The sequence below is a fragment of the Eubalaena glacialis genome, chromosome 19 (assembly GCF_028564815.1).
Source record: "Eubalaena glacialis isolate mEubGla1 chromosome 19, mEubGla1.1.hap2.+ XY, whole genome shotgun sequence".
In the NCBI taxonomy this organism is placed as follows: Eukaryota; Metazoa; Chordata; class Mammalia; order Artiodactyla; family Balaenidae; genus Eubalaena; species Eubalaena glacialis.
The window spans coordinates 14208768-14231740 of NC_083734.1; the positions used below are offsets into that span (position 1 = coordinate 14208768).

General features: G+C 39.7%; 1 protein-coding gene across 2 annotated transcripts in view; it reads right to left on the bottom strand.

Moving 5' to 3' along the window:
• Window positions 1-22973, bottom strand: part of RPA1 (replication protein A1) — a 52511-nt gene that overhangs the window by 11032 nt on the left and 18506 nt on the right. Inside the window, exons 1-9 of one of the 2 annotated variants that reach the window (XM_061174851.1) lie at window positions 18721-18864; window positions 18034-18122; window positions 7011-7103; window positions 4613-4745; window positions 3342-3444; window positions 1670-1738; window positions 1331-1523; window positions 1033-1172; window positions 460-608 (exon numbers count right to left, since the gene is read on the bottom strand). In XM_061174851.1, the coding sequence (XP_061030834.1) occupies window positions 460-608; window positions 1033-1172; window positions 1331-1523; window positions 1670-1738; window positions 3342-3444; window positions 4613-4745; window positions 7011-7103; window positions 18034-18122; window positions 18721-18848 (1097 nt within the window). In that variant the 5' untranslated portion in view covers window positions 18849-18864. Of the gene's footprint in view, window positions 1-459; window positions 609-1032; window positions 1173-1330; window positions 1524-1669; window positions 1739-3341; window positions 3445-4612; window positions 4746-7010; window positions 7104-18033; window positions 18123-18720; window positions 18865-22973 lie in introns of those variants that run through there. The other variant, XM_061174850.1, reaches the window with a different exon arrangement.

Below are 22973 nucleotides of genomic sequence, written 5' to 3' on the forward strand. Positions count from 1 at the left end.
ACCGCACTTGATCAGAGTCCAGTGAATACATACTAGAAGATGCAATCGGCACCAGAGACTGGACGGAGCAAGAAGCACTCTCTCCCCCGACGCCGCAGAAGCCCACAGCTTTGAGTCATGAAAAGAAAGACGCCTCCGCTCACAGAGCTTCACCATACAGCTGCTACTGCCAGCCTCACCTGCTTCACAGGATCAAGGTCGGCAGGCAGCATTCCCGTCCTAATTGCTCCCTGAGACTCTCCAGGTTTGTCATGGGATCACAGGTGTGTCAGTTGAAGGGCTTTAGAGCCATCCTCTCAGAAGGCACATTGTCTCCAAGAAATACAGGCACTGCTCCACTCAGAAACGAAGCTCTCTGCTTGGCAGACAGCTCATATACCGATCGTGGGAACCAAAAGAACCAGCTCTTCTCCAAACTAAGGCTCAAATAACCCTTGTGTTTAGCCCCATAAAACCTACCATCCACGAAGCTTGTAGGCCTCTGGGATGTCAGGGTTCACAATGACGGTACTTGAAGACAGTACAGAGAGGCTCCGTCCACCAAAATCAGAAACTCTGGCTCCTTTGATAGCCATCACGGGTTGTCTAGAACCATCAAATCTATCAGCCTGCATAACAACAAAGACAACAAACAAATACAAACAATTGTCACTAGCAGGAAGAATGCACAGAACATTTTTACAGAAAACAAGGGAAACAGCCAACAGTAGAGTGAATGCAATAAATGGCACATGGAATCTATACAAGAGAACCTCACACACAAGAATCTGCTCAGAGATACATCAAAACTAATCGATAATTAGAGGAAAGAGCGTTTCACTATGTAAAATCTAAATCATAGCAAATCTCACAGAAGTAAATCAAATAAAGGTTTTCAAATACTCCCCAGATAGTCCAACCCTTCATTAGGAAGGGTCTACACAGCCGACATGGCCAAAGCCCCACAGCTTCCGGGGCAAGACCACCACCCTGGAAGCTCTTTACGTCTTCGCCTCTCTGCACATGCTCTGACCACTCAACGCGGGTACTCACATCTTCTCCCCACAGAGTAGCATTCACCACTTTCCCTGACATGTCCATCAAATAGATATTCCTCTTAGAGACTTCTCTGTTGTTAGACTTCACTGTGATTTTAGTGACATCTTCATAGCTCTTGCAGATCCCGATTATGTCTAAAACACAGGCACAACGTTTTAGCAAGAGATGGTCAAGGCTCCCATTACAGCATGACCAGAGGTTGGACAGCAAGCACTGAAGTCTCATGCCTCCCCTGTATGTTGCAAACACAACTAATAATCACCACTCTCTTCATTCTCACACACATACTTACCTACAAGTGAGTCTTTAGACTTGTTCTCTAGGTCACCAATCCCTGTGAAATCAAACTGAACTGTGGGTAAATGATGACCATCTTCACAGGGCATGACAGAAGTCTCATTATTGAAGGTCATCTCATAGTCGTTTTTGACGGCTGTGAATTGTTTGTTGGCGATCTTCAGGGTGCCTTTAGAGAAGTAATAGACCTGTAAAAGAGGCCAAGCTATGGAACGTGGGATAGGCCATCAAATCGGATATAAAAACCCTTTACAGATAACACAGCTCTCCAACAGACAGCACCCCCTCACCCCACCGCTTGGCTGTTCCCGTTCTAGACTCCATGCTACTGTACCTTGTTCACATCAATAAGAGGAAAGAACTTGTCCGCTTGCTCATTGAAAGCAGTCGCTCTGATTTCGCCCTGCAGAAGCGTGCGAGAACAGGTTAGAATTGGGGAGTTCAAGTTTTACCAGTGAAAAACAGGACATCTTAGTGTCAAAATGACATCTTTAAAGCAGTAGCACAGTCACCCCAGAAACACACAGTTCACAGTCACATATTCAAGTTAGTAACCCTAATGAAACAACCCAAGTTTAACTGGTTGATCCCGTTATTGTGCTTCATTAACCTCAAGTTAGAAACCTAAAAAAATTAAAAAAATAAAAATTTTAGAACACTGAGTGACACGACTGAAGCCCCCAGGGAAGTGTGCTGAGCCACTGTGATTCACCAGTTTCCCTCATGTTTGCACCCAGCGAGGAATTACTTCATACTCAGGAGTCACTGCCAAAAATGTTAAAAACAAGTCATACTTTCAAGTTGTTTGTGATTGGATTTTCACTTTTACTTTTCCATCAGTCAAAATGCTACAGATGGAGAAGAAACTTAAATTAACAGCTGAATTTTTAGCCAAATGACAGATGAGACCAATAATTTGGTAAAAAAAAATTAGGTTCTGACACCGATTCTGCCCTCACAGTCAATACATTTTAGGGTATTATCCCATCTTCGAAAAACAAACAAAAAAATAAAAACAAACCAACTTTTTTTCGGCCCTGTTAGAGGTTTGAACAAATAGGAAATATGCAGCAATTTGAAAAGAATGCTTGAAGTATACATTAGGAGTTATAAACATAACTAATGGACAGAGAAATAGCATGACAAGACTTTGTGGAGACTCCACAACGTGGATTTTTTGTCTCTTCATCATGGTTTGGTCTTCTTTAAGAAAAGCATATAGAGGGACTTCCCCGGTGGCACAGTGGTTGAGAATCCGCCTGCCAATGCAGGGGACAAGGGTTCGATCCCTGGTCTGGGAAGATCCCACATACTGTGGAGCCAACTAAGCCCGTGCGCCACGACTACTAAGCCTGCGCTCTAGAGCCCGCGAGTCACAACTACTGAAGCCCGCGCGCCTAGAGCCCGTGCTCCGCAACAAGAGAAGCCACGGCAATGAGAAGCCTGTGCACCGCAACGAAGAGTAGCCCCCGCTCGCCGCAATTAGAGAAAGCCCGTGTGCAGCAGTGAAGACCCAACGCAGCCAAAAATAAATAAATAAATTTATTTAAAAAAAAAAAAAAGAAAAGAAAAGCATATAGTGTCTGCACAGCCAGAATCCATCTCCCACAAAACCGATCACTTATCACATATCAAGGCTGCTGCATGCCTTCTGCTGTGGCCCAAAGCTCCACTTGGCTCCTAAGCAGATATAACCCCCTGGGGCTTCGACTAAGCCTGCCAGCAAGTCAGACAGTGTCTCTGGTTTCTCCTGCCCGTGAGGCTACTTACCTTTAGAAAACTAATTTCTACTGCAACAAATGCTTTCGTTTGAGATCAAGGATTTTATTTATGACTTTAACCCTTTGCCCCCAGACAGCATCAGAAGACTACAATAGAAGAAAAACAAGAAGAATCGTGTTTCTTCTTGGCTTACTATTGTTTTTCACCTCACAGGCCTGCACAGAGATGGGCCCTCTGTTTCTCAGAGTCGAAGACTCCTCTTTCCCCACTTGACAGATACTCACACTCTCATCAACTAGTTCTATAGAGAAAAGCTTCCCTTCCCCTCGGGAATTGCTCCAGGTACGGATCTGACTTTTGTTGGTAACACGAGCACAAATAGTCCACCTAAAAACCAAATAGATTATATTAGTGTTTGGAGTCTTACTTGGGAAAGATCTGAAAGGTTCCCTATCATCTTCTTATAGCCTTTCTTATCTTATGCATATTCCATTTTTCAGTGTAAGCTGTATTTTAATCCAGCTAATTAAAACCCCACGATGACATCCAGGTTTGTAGAATAAGCAAATAGTAAAACACACAAGGTGATTTAACACTGACTCATTCTCCTGTCAAATAAGTAAATTTATGAACGCTCTCCCTTCTCCAAAAAGCATCACCAAGGCAACACTATCCCCTTAATGAAAGGTTCTACGCTAAAAAATGCAGTAATACCAGCAATTATATTTTGCCACTATTTTCAATCATGGGAGCTGATATAACTGATGTCAAACTTCTGTCTCGTTTCCAAGACACACTGAATATAAATACAGGGGTATGGAACGCGGTGTTGGTTCAGGCACCAAAAGAAAACACCCTCAAGCACTATGACCTCAGACAGAGGCCACTAAAAAAGGAGGCACAAGGTCTGACATCCAGTCCTAGCGCCCATCCTGAATATAGGTGCTGGGCACATTAGCTACCTTACTCATAATTTCACAGGGGAACAGATCTTCCCTATATTGCAAAGAATTGAAGAACAAACAAAAACATATCTGAAAGAATTCTGAAACGAGTACTCACTAATTTTCCGCAGCTAAAATTAATTTTGAATGGAAAGAAGTCATATAAAAGAAATATCTGTTCAGGTTATATTACTATGGTTAATACAAACAGCACAGATTCTTTTAGCCAACTAAATCAGAGTAATAATTTTTAGACTAAAAGTCACCTATTTATATGATAAGATGAAATACCTTCTGAATTAGAAAATTTATTCTTACTCATAGGACTACCAACTGATTCTTGAAACATTAAATCTTTTAAATTTCAAATTCTTTTAAAACGAATGAAATTCCATAGGCTATAGATGATTGCTCTTTTTGCCATTCTTTTATTGAGAGTTAAAGGTTGCCACAATTTGTTATCTCCTCCCCCTCTAGAGAAAAAAAAAAGGAGGAAACCTATTTTATGTGTGGTAACCCTGAAGTTCACATATAAGTAACTCAAGAGCCCATAATAACCTCTTATATTCTTTTCTAAGTCCCTTCTGAACTTATTCCATGAAATAACTCACTTGGACTGGTAAGGGGTGAGGCTGGCAATGGGTACCACTTTGGCCTGTGTTCCCCCGGAGGTGTTCCCTAGGCTGGTACCTCCAGGTTTTCCAAATGTCTTTGAGGCACCAAAAATCTTAGATACAGTGGTACCTTTAAAAACAAACACAAAGAAGGACAATCATTATTTTATTTAAATTTTATAGTAAGCTTTGCAAGAACTCTCAATTACTAGTGACATCATAAGAGATGAGAGACAAAGTTTTTCCTTTTAAATAATCAAGAGATCTGGACATCAAACAGAGATTGAAACAGGAGGCTAGAGGCAGATCTAGGATGAAGGCTGGGCACACAGATGTTCACGACTGTATCTGCTGACTTACGCCCTGAGGTCAAGATAATAATGGTAATGAATCCAGACACTGCTATTTCGGAGGTCAACCCTCTTAAACTTTTCCCATGTATCAACAGGCAGGATAATGGGTCAGAGAAAGAAAATCAACCTTCTTGACTGGTAAAACTGATGACAAGTCACTAGTTGCATAAGAGAAAAAGCAAAAGGAAATGCTAGGAATTAAGGGACACAGTGGGTGAACCATCTGAGGTGAAGGATACCTATCACAAATATATCGCCTCAAAACATCCCCAGAAAACTCCCAGTTCTCAACTGGTCTTACAGGCACGGAAAGTCTAGAATGAAGTTTACGGGATTGGGTTTAGTTGGGAGCAAAGGGCAAGAATCAGTTTTCGGTTCAAGACAAGTAGGTGGCTGGCTTTCGGGACCCCTTCTTGACTCCTTTATCCAAGCCTAAGAAGCTGTCTTGCACTTGGGAAGGATACGTAATTACGTAAAGCCTGTAAGCAGATGAAATCTTTTACATGCATGCTGTTTCTATAAAGCTTCAACCTCCAAATTCAGAAAAGATAATTTCGTCCAATGATTTCATATATTCTATATCAAAACATTTCTTCAGAATGGCATCTGGCTAGAAATGTAAATCTTCCATTACTTGGCATTTATTTATTGAGTTTCCACAGCCCGTATTGCACTATTCTAGGCATTTGTAGCACTTAGTAAAAAATATACATACACGGTCCCAGATCTTCAAATTTTCTCCTCTAACTGGGGAGTCAAGAAACGACTACACACACAACAGTAACAATTACCTCAAGGTGACACAAGGAAGCACACATACTCTGCAGAATACCTATGTGTGTGTGTCTATACATACCTAGTATACAATACACAATTACATAAAACACACACACATCCAGTTCTCATGCTGGCAGGCAGCCTCCCCTCATACACTTCCAGTCCTTTTTCTTTCAGCACCCAGTTATGTGTTTAGGGAATGTTAACTGATTTTTTAAAATCAATCTCAATATAAGCCAAAGATAGACCACTGGAAAGATAAATCTGTAGGGGTGGGGGGTGGGAAGAAGAATAACATACTATTTGTATTTTAGCCTAATAAGGAAGTGACTATTAGGGTATTTACCATTTTAGATAATCTATTCTACCACCCCTCTTCAACAGTACATAATTTGAGAGTTCTGTATAAATAGATCCACTTAGAAAGGGAGATGGATAGAAGATACCTAGCTCTTGCAAGGTAGATAAAAACATCAAAGACTAATGGGGAAAAAGACTTATGTCCTGCAAGTTTCACAGAAACATCAGTGACATCTTAACCCTGCTTTTCTTAGAATCTTAGCATTGAGAAACAGAAACTAATAGTTGAGGGGAGGGGAATAGGTGGTGTATGTGAAGCTGGGACAGAAAAAAGAAACTCTAAAAATAAATTCCAACCAAACTCTACAAATCATAATTTTCAATGGTGACATCCCACACGAGGAGGTTCCTAAAGCAAAGGCCAGAAAGTAAACAAGATGATTCCATTACAGCCTCTCAAGACCTGCTGAAGAGAAAGTTAAAAAGAAGAAACTATTTCTCATCCATGAGACAGAGAAGCAGGACCTATGACCAACATAAATGATACTGTCTTCAAGCTAAGATAAATACCCACAAGAGCCCCAGATGGGAAACCTGGAGACAGACAAGCCAAATTTAATAAGCAGATCCTAAAGAGTTAAAAGGTGAGAATTTAAAAGGTATGTAATTCACAAAGTCAAGAGGGTGTAAGTGAGAAACTACCAGATAAACTGTTAACAAAGAACAGTGTATCATTCTGATTTTTTTTTAAAAAAGCATTAAGTATCTTTAAAAGACAGTCTTTAATCATTTTTTCAATCACACACTTTACAATAATTCCAAGAAGAACTGGAATTATTCTTTGCAAGAAGCAACTGTCAGGAACAGCATTTTGAAAACTCCCTTTAGTCTCAGATTAAATTTCAAACCATCATTCGAAAGCCTGCCACACACAATCAGCACGCATCCTCATGTGGCAGCCTTACCCACTCCCGAGCTCCCATTCTGTTGCTGGGGCCTGCTGGCTGGCGGACTTGCTGCTGAGACTGGAGGAGGAACTACTGGCTGTTGTCCGTGCCCTGGTGATCAAAAGAGAAAGACCATTTTAGTGCAAGTAATTTGGGTTAAGAGACTTAAACTTAAGTAGAAGAAATACTCTGAGGAAGTGTAAATTTGTGATTTTGTCAAAGACTCTTGTGGGTTGGAATTCACGCTGGGGCACTCAACTGCATGCAGCGAATGTGCTAGGGGTTCACACTTACGTTTTCATTACCTAAAAGGTTGGCTCCATTTACCTTTCACCTGCTTATAATTGATAGCTTTTGGTTTTAATGAGGTTCTCCCCTAAAGCCTTGCCCATTTCTCCCGCGAGAACCTGAAGTAAAGTCACTGAGCTGAATCTGTGACATTACCACTATTTCCATAGCAACAAATCGATGTTATCAACAGAACTGTGTTCACGGCAGGATCTATCAGAAGAAAAAGCTGGGTGGTAACAAAAACCTAAAAGCAGTTCAATTGTCTCTGAAGTGCTCCTGCTTCAAAGGGAAAGAAGACATTCAGAAAGGATTCTACCCTTTCCCTCCCAAACAAAGCAACCTTATTTTGCAACTGACAGCTGGTGGAAAATAAGAGTTGAAAGCGCCTTCGGTACTGTGAAGGCTAGTGAACTGTCACAGCAGGAGAGATGAGGATGGAGTTCAGAAGCAGCTGTGGCGGGGAGACAGTAAGATTAAAAGGAAAAGGAGGGGAAACAAACATGTCTCTCAAGCAGAAAATAAGAAATGCCACACCATCAGAGTATTTATTTGCCCCTCACCCCTTCTGCAAATGTTTATGAAACTGAAGAATGTTAAAATTGCAAAAATACACTTAATTTAAAAAAATAATAGATTTATGGAATTTGATGTTGCCTTTGTGATTGGCACTAAAAGCAGAAGTCAACCCAATCTGAGCTGCTCACTAAGAGTACTTGCAGCACACAAGTGCAGCTCAAAGCATATCCTAGAGAGCCCTAAGAACAGACATGGCGAGCACCCCTGGAAAAGCTCCCTGCCTGCCGCCTTGCCTCTGCTTCTTCCACCACTGAGTTTATTCCTGCTGGGTTTTCCAAGGCCCTAACTCACATGGGCACACTGCACACTGATTTCCTTTCCTCCTGCCAAAGGTACATCTTAACTGGTACAACTAAATGAGAGTTAACAGTGCCATTAGAGTAAAATTAATTTAGCATCAAATTAAAAGGGTTAAACAGAACTGTTTATTTAGTTCTTCCTATAAAGAGAAAAATTGAGAGGCCTCATTTACAGGGAAAAAAGAGCCAAGATTATTGACAATGAATTTTTGTGTTTACGTTTTAGCTTTTCCATTACCTCTGAGTTTATAGAGTGTCATATGAGATTGCTTGGGAGGACTGTTCTCCTTTGACAATGTGTCTTATGAAGGAACATTCTGAAATTCTACAGTGAACCTTTTTTTAAATCAGTAGGGAAAAGATGAATTGCTCAGTAAACAGTATTGGGGCCAAGTGGTTGGAAAAAAATTAATCTGTAATTTTTTTTTTTTTTTGGCTGCATTGGGTCTTCATTGCTGCACGCAGGCTTTCTCTAGTTGCGGCAAGCGGGGGCTACTCTTTGTTGCAGTGCGCAGGCTTCTCACTGCGGTGGCTTCTCTTGTTGCGGAGCACGGGCTCTCTAGGCGCATGGGCTTCAGTAGTTGCAGCACAGGGGCTCAGCAGTTGAGGCATGCAGGCCCTAGAGGGCGTGGGCTTCAGTAGTTGCGGCACGTGGGCCCAGTAGTTGTGGCTCGCAGGTTCAGTAGTTGTGGCGCACGGGCTTAGCTGCTCCACGGCATGTGGGATCTTCCCGAACCAGGGGTCGAACCCGTGTCCCCTGCATTGGCAGGCGGATTCTTAACCACTGTGCCACCAGGAAACTCCCTTAATCTGTATTTGTACCTGCTTCATGAAATTTTATTCAAATGAACCAAAAGATTTAAACATTCAAAGATGGAACCATGAAGATACACAAATCCCTGCTATACTCCACCCTAGTTCCTCCCCCTCCCACTGTCTCAAACACATCTACACTCTCAAGTCCCTTCCTCCTCACCACGCCTGCTTCTCCAAGTATCTTGCTGAACAGGACATGGTCACAGGATCTTGCTGATCTCTTACATTCATTTCCATCAAAATGTAACTAACCTTTATGAGGTATCTATAGTAGAACGGTGGTTACCAGGGACGGGTGGGAGTGGGGAGCGACTGTTTAATGGGTGCAGAGTTTCAGTTTGGGGTGACGAAAGAGCTCTGGAGGTGGATGGTGGTGGCGGTTGCATAACAATGACTGTACTGGACGTCACTGAACGATACAACACTTAAAAAATGACTAAGATGTAAATTTTATGTTATGTGTATTTTACCACAATTTTTTAAAATGTAACTTATCTATTTCCCTATTGCAAGATCAAGATTTTTAAACATTTTAACATATGGATTAAAATTAATGCTATAATTTCTTTTTAGTAGTACATAATATAATGGTATAGTTTTATAATCATTGGATTCTTAGAGTCAATGAAAATAGTATATTTAACAAGACTCCAATTAGGCCCTGTAATAGACATGTTCATAATAGCTACAATTTTCTGAATGCTTACTATGTACCAGGTACAAGGTTAAGTGCATTATTCCGTTTACTCTTTAGCTCTCTATATAAAATATATATAGATAGTATTATTGTACTCATTTAACAGATGAGAAAAGTGGGTTTAAGAGGTCAAGGAGGGGCTTCCCTGGTGGTGCAGTGGTTGAGAGTCTGCCTGCTAATGCAGGGGACACGGGTTCGAGTCCTGGTCTGGGAAGATCCCACATGCCGCGGAGCAGCTAGGCCCGTGAGCCACAACTACTGAGCCTGCGCGTCTGGAGCCTGTGCTCCGCAACAAGAGAGGCCACGATAGTGAGAGGCCCGCGCACGGCGATGAAGAGTGGCCCCCGCTTGCCACAACTAGAGAAAGCCCTAGCACAGAAACGAAGACCCAACATAGCAATCAATCAATCAATCAATCTTTAAAAAAATAAAAATAAAAAAAATAAAGATCTTAAGACCATTTATGGAAAAAAAAAAAAAAGAGGTCAAGGAACTTGCCCAGAGTCACACAGGAAGAGACAGAACCTAGTCTTGAACCCAGGTTTGTCTGACTAGATCTATTCAACTTCACCACCATCTAGTTAATTTTTAATCCTAAGCAACCAATTCTGGAAGCCAGAACTCTAATTATATAAAACATAACTAATAACCACAATATCTGGTAGTTAGGAAAAGCTACTAATCCATTTATTAGAGCAATCCTTAATTCCTGCTTTGGACCACATTTGTAAATCTGGCACAAGAGACAAGAGACATTCCCAAGCCAAATGGATGGCAAGAGTGTTGGTGCATTCTAAATAGCAACAACTGCCCTTCAATTTAATGCACTGCAATACAACCAATGACCATAAGATGTAAAAGAAATCAGTATACAACTAAATAATAATTTTCCTAAAAATTAAAATTATACCCCAAAGCAGTAATACAGATATTCAACTTCTGATAATCTTCAGTTTTATGTCACCTTCAAACCAAATCATTCCAATAAGGTGGATCAAGGTCATAATTCTTAGACCTTTTTGCTGTATGCTAGCTTCCTATCACTGGCTCTGACCCAGGAGGGATACAGGATATTTAAAAGCAGACTCTAGCTCCTCAAGTTACTTGCACTCACACCTATCATTTTTATTATCATTATAATAGTAAATGAGCCACCAGCTGAGAAAAATCAGCCAACAGACAACAGAGTATACAGAGTAACAAAAAACTCAATTTCTACCAACAGTTACTTTCTTAACAACCACCACAAAGAATTTAAGGAAGAGTCAATCCAATAATTACAATTTCTTATTAGCAGAAAATGGACAGAGTCAGGCTGAAAAAAATTCCAGCTAGTATCTTGCAATAATGAGTGATACTAACAATGAAGCAACAAGCTAAGACATTTAAGTCTAAGTATAATACTGTGGTTAGAAATAGTGTACGTTCATAGAACTAATATACATACTGATTAAAAAATATATAATGGTAAATATGGGAGATTTAAAGCCATCCAACCCAATATTGTATGAAAAATGAACTGTGTTTGAAATTTTACTTCTCACATTTTGAAAATTCTCTAAGTATCTTTACTTAATGTGGTACTAGTACCAGGAGACAATTTCAATGCACACTTTGGAATTCCTCTGCCTATTTCTGGGCTGGGTCTAGTGAGTTAGGTCATCTGATACGTCACAGGTCTGGGTTAGGTGCTAGGAGGATACAAATCTAACTTTAGTTCTCTATCTATTAATAACAGTCTCCTTGCTTTCCAATAGACAATTAGAAACCACTTCTGTCAAATACACCCATAAGGTAGTAGTCACTATAACAAAACTATTTTCATGATGGCCCAAGTAACAATGTGTTACTGATCCGGTTACAATGAAATTCAATAGCAAATACTCTTTAACAGCAAAATTTCGTCTAATCCCTCTGCACTTTAACAGACCCTGAAGAAAGGGAAGAGCCAGAGGAACTGGGTATTGAGACAAAGGAGTGTTTTCCACAGTTGTATAGTTCTGACCTCAAGTGGTAATCATCTTTTAACCCTTTCATCTCCATCTTTACCTCAAATACTTTTGCCTCTGAAAGGCAAAATGTCCAAAGCAACCATTCAATTAAATACAACATAAAAAATGTAAGAAATCTGGCCAAAGGTGATAAGTTGGGCATAATCATCTCTCCCTCACCCCTACGGCATCCAAAGATTTCATAGAGATTCTAAGTATCACTTTGTCTTGACTCTCCTTCCTAAAAGCTGAGAATAAGATAACCAATGTGCTCATTTTAACAAAATTTTACTACTGCAAAACAATTGTGATGTTCCAATTTAATATTTTAGAATTTTACCTGAATAGGCTCCAGCTTTCCCTTTCCAATTTAAAGCACCAAATTATTATGTTTGGTGTAGGTAAAAATTAAATCTAGAACGTTCCATTTCTGGAAGAAGCATGGTGATGACCTAGTCCAAAACCTTCCCACTTCTTCTAAAAATCATAGAGAGCAACAAGAATGAATACCCATCCCATAAACAAACATCCCACATACAGACTGCATCTTTAGTGAAACTAGGGGAAAAAGACAAATTGCAAATTATGTGAAAGTGAAGCCCAAAACACCACAAATCAAGACATCACAACTGTAAGAGAGAAGCAGCATGGATGATTTAAATACAAACAATGAAACCGCACAAGTACTAGAATAAAACATGGGTGAATACCTTTATAACTCAGTGAGGAAGACCTTTCTAACTATGGCTCAAAACCCCAAAGTCATAAAAAAAAAAAAAAAGAACTGGAAAATTCAACTTCATAAAAACAAAAGTAAACTGCTGCATAGCAAAAAAAAACCACCATAAGCAAAGTCAGAAAGACGCTGTAATTCATATCAGAGACAAAGGACTAATCCCTCTATTTTTTTTAAAGAACTCTCTTAAAAATTGAGAAGAAAAAGACACACAACCCAAAAGAAAAATGGACAACACAACAGTTCACAGAGAATAAAAAGCCCTTAAACATTTAAAACGATGCTAACCTTGCTCAGAATACAAATTAAACACTACATTGAGATGAGAGTTTTCATCTATCAGATTGGTAAAAAAATCAAAAGATTAACAACATACTCTGTTGGCATAGCTGTGAAGAAACCAGTATTTTCACATACTGCTGGAATGCAAAATGATACTATCCTATGGAGGGAACCCAAGCATATCTACCTACCACAAAGGCATTTATCCATTGATCCAACAATCTCACCTCTGGCGATCAAACACCCTCTGACCATGTACCTGCATATGTATAAAGTTATCTGCTGCAGCACTGTTTTAATAGCCAGAGTATGGAAACACCCAAGTGCCCATCAATAGAGGGCTGCTTAAACTATGGAACAGTCACACAACAGAATACTCTATACTGTTAAAAAAATAAATAAAAATTAAGGAAGATCTCTAAGTATATGTATGAAAATACCTCTAGGCCGAAATTTTAAAAAAACACAACAGGATAAAAAAAAGAGACAAGATAGTGTACATAGTATCCTGCCTTTGGTGTAAGCAAAGTGGATTATGAATGAAAATATATAATTTATGTATTTGGTTATATTTTCATTAAGAAACACCTGAAGGGGGAATTCCCTGGTGGTCCAGTGGTTAGGACTCCAGGCTTCCACTGTAGGGGGCCTGGGTTCAATCCCTGGTCGGGGAACTAAGATCCTGCAGCTGCATGGCGTGGCCACAAAACAAACAAACAAACAAAACAAAAAACCACCTTAAGGGACTTCCCTGGTGGCACAGTGGTTAAGAATCCACCTGCCAATTCAGGGGACGTGGGTTCGAGCCCTGGTCTGGGAAGATCCCATATGCCATGGAGCAACTAAGCCCATTCGCCACAACTACTGAGCCTGCGCTCTAGAGCCCACAAGCCACAACTACTGAGCCCGTGCGTCACAACTACTGAAGCCTGCATGCCTAGAGCTTGTGCTCCGCAACAAGAGAAGCCACTGCAATGAGAAGCCCGCGCACCGCAACAAAGAGTAGCCCCTGCTCGCCGCAACTAGAGAAAGCCCGCGCACAGCAACGAAGACCCAACACAGCCAAAAATAATTAAAAAAAAAAAAAAAAGATATGGTCTATATATACAATGGAAAGCAAAAGCTTCATTCTTTGAAAAGGTCCATAAAATTGATAAACCCCTAGTCAGACTTATCAGGAAAAAAAAGAGACACAAATCACCAGTATCAGGTCTAAAAGAGGTGACATCACCACAGTTTCTACAGACACTGAAAGGATAATAAGGGACTATATTTATTTTATCCAATCTGATAGTTTCTGCCTTTTAATTGGAACATTTATTCTATTTACTTTGATATAGGCCAGTAAATTCAACAACTTAAATAACATGGTCAAATTTCTTGCAACACACAATCAATGTGAATGACTATGTATCTGTTACAGAAACTGCATTTGTAGTTTAAAGTCGTTCCATAAAAAAATATATATGTATCAGGGCCAGATGGTTTCACTGGTAAACTCTATGAAATATTTAAGAAAGAATTAATACCAATTCCACATAAACTCTTGCATAAAATTTAAGAGGGAACACTTTCTAACTCATTCTCTGAGGCCAGGATTACTATGATGCCAAAATTAGACAAGGTATGACAAAATTACAGACCAATATCCCTCATAATATAGATGTAAAAATTCTAAACAAAATCACATCACATCAAGTGGATTTGCTTGATTTAGCAAATCAAATCCAATAATACATAAAAAGTAGAAAGAGATCATGACATAAGACGTACCCCAGAAATCATAGATTGGTTTAGCATTCAAAAATTAATGAATGTAATTAACCAATGAAAAAAGAAAAACAATATGATCATCAACAGACACAGAAAAAAATTTGACAAAATTCACCTTTTATTCCTGATAAAAACTCTCAGCAACCGAGGAACAGAAGTAAACTTCCTCATAGTGATAAAAAGAATCTATGAAAAACCTACAGCTAACATAATATAATACTTAAAGGTGATAATACTTAAAGGAACAAGACGTAATAAAGGAACAAGACAAAAATGACCAGTAAGGGTTAATATTTTTTCTTATGTATTGGCCATTTGTTTTCCTTCTACTGTGAAGTGTTTCTTCTCATCCAATGCCTGCTTTCCTACCGGAGAATTTTTCCTTGAAAAAAATAATATCAATAATAATAATAATAAATATTTAAAAATTTTCCCTTGTAAAAAATTTAGTAAATATTAAAGATTAACACTTTGTCAGACTTATCTTTTGTAACTATTTTATCCTAGTTTATGTTTGCACACCTTTCTATTTCTAACATGCAAAATTTTAAATTTTAATGTAATCAAATATTCATTGTGAACTATTCCAATCCATTTATACAGCCCCATTCTCTTTTCTTTCTTTAAAATATTTATTTTATTTTTATTTATTTATTTTGGCTGTGCCGGGTCTTAGTTGCGGCATGCGGGATCTTCACTGCGGCATGTGGACTCCTTAGTTGCAGCATGTGGACGCCTTAGTTGAGGCATGCATGTGAGATCTAGTTCCCCGACCAAGGATCGAACCTGGGCCCCCTGCATTGGGAGCGCAGTCTTACCGGCTGGACCACCAGTGAAGCCCCCCATTCTCTTTATTTATTTTTTTAAATTTATTTTTGGCTGTGTTGGGTCTTCATTGCTGCGTGCGGGCTTCTCATCGCAGTGGCTTCTCTTGTTGCGGAGCACGGGCTCTAGGCGCGTGGGCTTCAGTAGTTGTGGCTCATGGGCTCTAGAGCGCAGGCTCAGTAGTTGTGGAGCATGGGCTTAGTTGCTCCATGTGGGATGTTGCCGGACCAGGGATAGAACCTGTGTCCCCTGCATTGGCAGGTGGATTCTTAACCACTGCACCACCAGGGAGGTCCCCATTTTTATTATTTATAATGGTTTCATTTTTTAACTTTTTAAACAAATCTGGAATTTATCTTGGTGAACAATGAGGCTCTAATTTTTTTTTTTTGGCCGTGCCGCACGGCTTGTGGGATCCTAGTTCCCAGACCAGAGACTGAACCCGGGCCCTCAGCAGTGAGCGCACGGAGTCCTAACCACTGGACCACCAGGGAATTCCCTCTAATTTTATGTTTATTTGACTTGATGGAGGGGCAGACAAGCCTTCTCGAGTCAGTGATTTGATGATTCTTTGACTTTTTTTCTAAACTATTATTGTCTCTCGTTTAAAGTAATTAAATTTTTCTGATTTCATTGGGCTTTCCTATATATTTTCACAAGAAAATAAAAGTTATTATCAAGAGATAATCACTGTTGAAAGGATTCTGGAAAGACAGCAGAGGAGGAAGCACCAGGAATCTATCTCTCAACCTAGACTACAACTGCACTGGCAGAATTCGTCTGTTATAACTACTTTTTTTGTTTGTTTGTTTTGTTTTTTTTAATAGACTATCAAGGAGGAAGGAGGGCTTATTTATTTATTTTTTATTTATGGCTGTGTTGGGTCTTCGTTTCTCTGCGAGGGCTTTCTCTAGTTGTGGCAAGCGGGGGCCACTCCTCATCGCGATGCGTGGGCCTCTCACTATCGCGGCCTCTCCTGTTGCAGAGCACAGGCTCCAGACGCGCAGGCTCAGTAATTGTGGCTCACGGGCCCAGTTGCTCCACGGCACGTGGGATCTTCCCAGACCAGGGCTCGAACCCGTGTCCCCTGCATTGGCAGGCAGATTCTCAACCACTGCGCCACCAGGGAAGCCCCTGTTATAACTACTTTGAATTCAGAAGTCTATAGAAGGCTTGCAACTTCAGGGGAAGGCTTGGTTGGTGAATTTCCACCAATACCAGCCCTTAGAACAGTAACAGCTACCCATTCCCCACCCCTCAGCCATGTGGCACACAGCAGTGGACCTGTTCCTGGAGCAGCCTGCACACAGTTTCTGGAACTGAGGTGGGCAGAAAGGACCCTGTCCTTCATATATTGGCGATCTGTGCTGTGAATGCTGCTTCTGATCACAGAGGTGCAAAGAGACAGTGACCATTGCTGTTGCTTCCTCCAGTGTTGCAAGCCCTAAGCCCTCTGCTGAAGTGCTTTCCAGGGATTTAAAGGGCTGGCACCCTTTCTTCCCACTTATTTTTCTCTTCTTCCCCTTTGGGGAGACCGACATTAAAGACTAAGATACTCAAAATAACTGCTAGAGGGGCTGGAGGTCGAACTAATCACCAATGATTCAATCAATCATGCCCAAGTAAGGAAGCCTCCATAAAAACCCCAAAGGGCAGGATTTGGGGAGCCTCTGTTGGTGAACACATGAAGGTCCGAGGCAGATGGCACACCGAGGGCATGGATGCTCTGCACCCTTTTCCCCATACCTCGCCTTATGCCTGCCCTTCTACCTCACTGTTCCTGAGTTATAGCCTTTGTAATAAACCGGTAATCTAGTAAGTAAATTGTTTCTCTGAGTTCTGTGAGCCAGTCTAGCAAATCACTCTAATTGAACCTGAGGAGGGAGTTGTAGGAAGCTACAATTTATAGCCAGTTGGTCAGAAGCACAGATAACAACCTGTACTTTTTTTTTTTTTTTTTTAAATTTTATTTATTTATTTTTGGCTGCGTTGGGTCTTCGTTGCTGCACGCGGGCTTTCTCTAGCCGCGGCGCGCAGGGGCTACTCTTCATTGTGGCGCGCGGGCTTCTCACTGCGGTGGCTTCTCTTGTTGCGGAGCACGGGCTCTAGGAGCGCGGGCTTCAGTAGTTGTGGCACGTGGGCTCGGGAGTTGTGGCTCGGGGGCTCTAGAGCGCAGGCTCAGTAGTTATGGCACACGGGCTTAGTTGCGCCGCGGCATGTGGGATCTTCCCGGACCAGGGCTCGAACCCGTGTCCCCTGCATTGGCAGGCAGATTCTTAACCACTGCGCCACCAGGGAAGTCCCAGCCTGGACTCTGGACTGAAGGGGAGCGGGGGTGAGGGGTGGAGGCAGTCCAGTGGAACTGAGCCCTTACCCTGTGAAATCTGAGGCTAACTCCAGGTAGCTAGTGTCAGAACTAAATTGAATTGTAGGAGACCCAGCTGGTGTCCACAGAGAACTGGAGAATTGCTTAGCAGGGGGAAGAAAAAAACCCCATACATCTGGTCACAGAAGAGCCAGAAGTATGTATGACTGTTGTGTGTAGAGAAAAACAGAGGAGAGGTTTTCCTTTACAGAGTCCTACCATCATTTCTTCAGTACTGAAAAAAAAAAAATGAAAGAACAACCTGGGTTGCTAGACTCCCAAATCACTAGTTTTAGTAAGAGTAACAAATCAAACTATATCAAAAGGAAGAATTCCAAATCTATGAAGAGGTATTCAATTGAGTGCTACAACCTATAAAAAACATTTTACCTTCATTATAGGGCACTGGATTGCCAATCTTTAATCCAACTTCTTCAGCTGATTTCAAAACTTCTAACTCCATCAAAATAACCACTCTCCTACAAAGGCAAAGAAATAGAAACATGTTAGAAAAAATAAATTCAGAAGCCCTTCAAACGACAAGCTACTTAAAAAGCTTCCCCCAATAATCACTGTGATAAAACTATTTCCCTTTGTCAATTGTTTTTCATTACTGAATAACCTGAGAAACATATGATATCAATTCCTACATAAATATTTCCCTTAATCTTTCATTGTATCATTATCAAGGGCTTTTATGATTGCAGGGTTTTCATTTCCCAGCTAGTTCCTTAATTAAAATGCAGTGTCCTTACTACATGCTGTATCTTCAAGGAGCAAATGACATGATAAGAATTTAGATTACTAAACCCAAGAATATGTGGCACAAGAGATGATCTGTTTTCAGAAACATATATTTAGCTGAACAATTACCTTTTCCCAGTGAAAACCATGACTATAGATATTTTTTAATTGTGATTACTATTAACTAAGAACTTCCAATTCTTTGTCCATCTTTAATTCTGATTAAAACCTTTCAATAACTTCTCAAGGACCTTCGGCCAAAAGTTAAAAACCTTTTCACACAGCCTACGAGGCTCTGTAAGGCCTGGCCTCGCACTAACCTCTCCAGCTCACCTCGCGCCGTTTCCCCGTGGTGCTCTGCTCTCCACCATCTGTTTCCTTCCAGCTCTTGGTGTACATTCCGCTCTCTCCTGCCACAAGGCCTCTGTACACGCCGCTTTCTGATTGTGATGGTCTCTCATTCTGCCTCATCTAATATTCAGACGCTTCCTTAATCTTTGGTTTAGATCAGTTTTCTGTTATACTCCTTTCTACAGCCATCATTTCTTTCCTTCAGGTCACTTCTCTCAGGTTTAATTAATATATATTGACATATAATTATTAATATTTGGGTTAATTATGTTCATTATTTGATTATTTACTCATATTTTAGTTGTGTATTCATTATTTATTATCTATTTCTCTTACTAAACTGCACTTTCGGTAATGGCACGTATCCTCCAGTGTTTACTGTAGCAACTGGTCCACAGTCGTTACTCAATACGTGCTTGAACAAGAATGTCACGATCACGTTCGTATTTTAAAGAGGACTGCAATATGAAGGAGTCTGAGGGGAACACAACTGGAGGCAGGGGGAACAACAGAAGGAAGAACTGACGGGGCCTGAATTAGCATAGTTGAGATGGACATTAAATATAGTAGATGGGAAATTCAATTCCCTGGTAGTCCAGTGGTTAGGACTCCGTGCTCCCACTGGAGGAAGGACAGGTTTGATTCCTGGTCGGGGAACTAAGACCCTGCATGCCGCACAGCGCAGCCAAAAGGAAAAAAAAAAAAAAGAGTATATGGTCTGGAGCAATTATTTAAGCAATAATAAGCCCAACCTCATTGTGATGGATTCTTTAAATGGTCTGACTGCTGTATTTTGGATTTTCACATGCAATTGATCAGTTTGTGCTACCTTTATCAAGTTTTCATATCAAGGTTATATTACTTCAATAAAATAAGCTTGAAACTATCTGTGTCTGAATATTACATAGATTCACTAAAAAAACTCTCTGATAGATATTTAGTGGTATTTTAACTACCTTCCAAAAGTATCCAAATTTTGGATAACATAGAAAAATGGAAGGCTTATTATCATTTAGCATTACCCTAATACCAAAACCTAAGAAAAAACACACTAAAAAAACCCACTAATTTTATTTTGTAATACACATACATCCTAACTAAAATATCAGCAAGATGAATCCAGCAGCACATCAAAAGAATACACCAATATCAACTTACAGAAAACACAGATGACAAGGACACATTACAACTTTATAAAGATACAATCAGCAAAATCCAGACTGTGGGAAACGGTGCATGAGGATAAAGTACAAATGACCTGGTTTCTTCAACAAATAAACACTAAGGGAGGAAAAAAGATATGGAGGAGTAACCTAGATTCATAGAGACTTAAAAGAACTATCAACCTACTGCAGTGCGAACTTTACTTTGGATCCTGATACAGACAAATTAATTACACACACACACGAATAGTTGGAAACTGAACAGTGACAGAATATTTGATATTTTAGGTGTAAAAATGGAATTTTTAAAAAAGAATTACTACCTTTTAAAGATATATGCTAAAATATTTGTGGAGGAAATAATATGTCCGAGATTTGCTTCAAAATTATAGAGGAGGGTAGATGTGGAAGGCATTTAGATAAAACAAGATTGGATATCAAGTGATAATCTGAAGATGGATAACAGGATATATAGGGATTCACATACCATATTCTTGAATGGACTTAGTATCAAATACTATGTAAATTTACTGCAGTTCTTTGTATTCCGACAGGACTTTTGTTTTTTCTTTTGATACTTGAAAGAATAAACATGGAAGAAGAAGAATAAATATGGAAGAATAAATATAGAAAAACTACCAGGTGGGCTTCCCTGGTGGTGCAGTGGTTAAGAATCTGCCTGCCAATGCAGGGGACACACGTTCAAGCCCTGGTGTGGGAAGATCCCACATGCCGCGGAGCAACTAAGCCCGTGCACCACAACTACTGAGCCTGCGTTCTAGAACCCGCGAGCCACAATTACTGAGCCTGCATGCTGCAACTACCGTGCGCCTAGAACCCGTGCTCCACAACAAGAGAAACCACCGCAATGAGAAACCTGAGCACCACAACTAAGAGTAGCCTCCACTCGCCGCAACTAGAGAAGGTCTGCGCACAGCAACAAAGACCCAACACAGCCAAAAATAAATAAACTAAAAAAAGAAAGAAAAACTACGAAGAAAATTTGGGGGGAGAAAAAAGTAAAGGAAGACATCATCTGTAAGTTACTAAAATATTCTACAGATGATACTTTACCTGGAAACACTACGGCAGATGTAATTATCTGTGTTGATGAAGATGTGGAGAAACTGGAACCCTCATACATTGCTAGAGGGAATGTAAATTACTGTAGCCACTCTGGAAAACAGTCTGGCAGTTCCTCAAAAATTTAATCATAAAGTTACCATTTGACACACAATTCTACTCCTAGATATATATAAAATAAATGGAAATATGTCCACACAAAAACTTGTACGCAAACGTCTACAGTATTCATAATAGCGAAAAGGTGGAAACAACCTTAACGTCCAAACGACTAGATAAACAAAATGTGACATATCTATACAATGGAATACTATTTGGCCATAAAAAGGAATGACGTACTGACATGTGGTACAACATGGATGAACCTTGAAAATATCATGCTTAGTAAAAGAAGTCAGCCACAAGGGACCACATATTATATGACTTCATTTATAAGAAACGTCCAGAATAAGCAAATCCTATAGAGACAGAAAGTAGATTAGCGGTTGTCTAGGGCTGGGAGGATAGGGAGTTTGGGGGTGATATCTAAAGGGTACAGGGTTTATTTGGAGGGCAATAAAATATTCTAAAATTAATTGTGGTAATGGCTGCACAACTCTGAATATAGTAAAAACTATTTTACACTTTAAATAGATGAACTGTATGGTATATGAATTATATCTCAAGAAGATGTCACCAAAAAAAAAAGAAAGAAAAAACAAACTCTGGCACTGACACGGGACTAGACAAGCAGATCAAAGGAAAAGATGGCAAACAGAACAGAGTCAGATAAATGGAATACTAGTCTCTCTTTATCTGTTTTTGTCACCAACCATCAACTCTCCACACAGCTATCAAAATAATCTCTTGGAAACTTTAAAAAACTTAAATCAGACTGTACCAATACTCCCCTGCTCGAAAGCCTATAGCTTCCCATCACACTTAGAATAAAATAAACTCCTTACTGTAAGTCTTCCATGATATGGACTATCCATTTGGCAAAAATTAAGCTAAATTACTCCTTCATACCCTATATAAAAGTAAACCTCATATCAAATCACTACATTGTACACCTGAAACTAATACAATACTGTAAATCAACTATACTTCAATAAAAAACAGAAATCAAAACCTTAAATAACTTAAAATAATCCCACTGCTTTTAAAACTAAAAAACAAAACAAAACCTCAGATGAACCAAAATCTACTTTAAAAAATCCACAGAATGTCTGAAGAACTAAGAAGTATTTTTAAATAACCCAGTCAAGAAGCTTCCTAAGCAAAATACAAAATTCAGAAGCCATAAAGAAAAAAATGGACAAAACTGACTAAATTTTTTAAAAATTCTTTAATTCCACATCACAAGACACCATAAACAGTCTATAAAGGTAGACTACAAGGTCTAATAAAGAATTAGCTAACAAAGAATTCATTGATATCCCTGATTTACAAAGCGCATCCTCCACATCTCCCTGAACACACACACGCAAAAGACAAAGTATATCATCAAAAGCTATTCAGAGAAAAAGTATAAAGAGTAAGTATATGAAAAGACACTTGACCTCACTAACAGGGGAATTTATTATTTTATATATCTATTGTTTTCCTTTTATAATACAGAAATTTAAGTTAAAATAATGATGACTGGCAATTATTTTTTAAAAATCAGTAATATCTGCTATGTTGACAAGGTTAAGGGGAAACAAGTATTTTTTCCCCCCTAAAAACAGGTTTATTGAACACATACCATAAAATTTATCCTTTAAAAGTATAATTCAGTGGTTTTTAGTATATTTACAGAGTTGTGCAAGCATCACCACTACCTAACTTCAGAACATTTCTACCACCCCAAAAAAGAAACCCTGTGCTCCATGGCAGTCACTCTCCATTCCCCCACCACTGGAAACCACGAATCTAATTTCTGTCTGTGTATTTGCCTATTCAGAAACAGGTACTCTTACACAAGGCTCCTGAGTATGTTAATTGGTATACTTTCTACAACAGACGTCC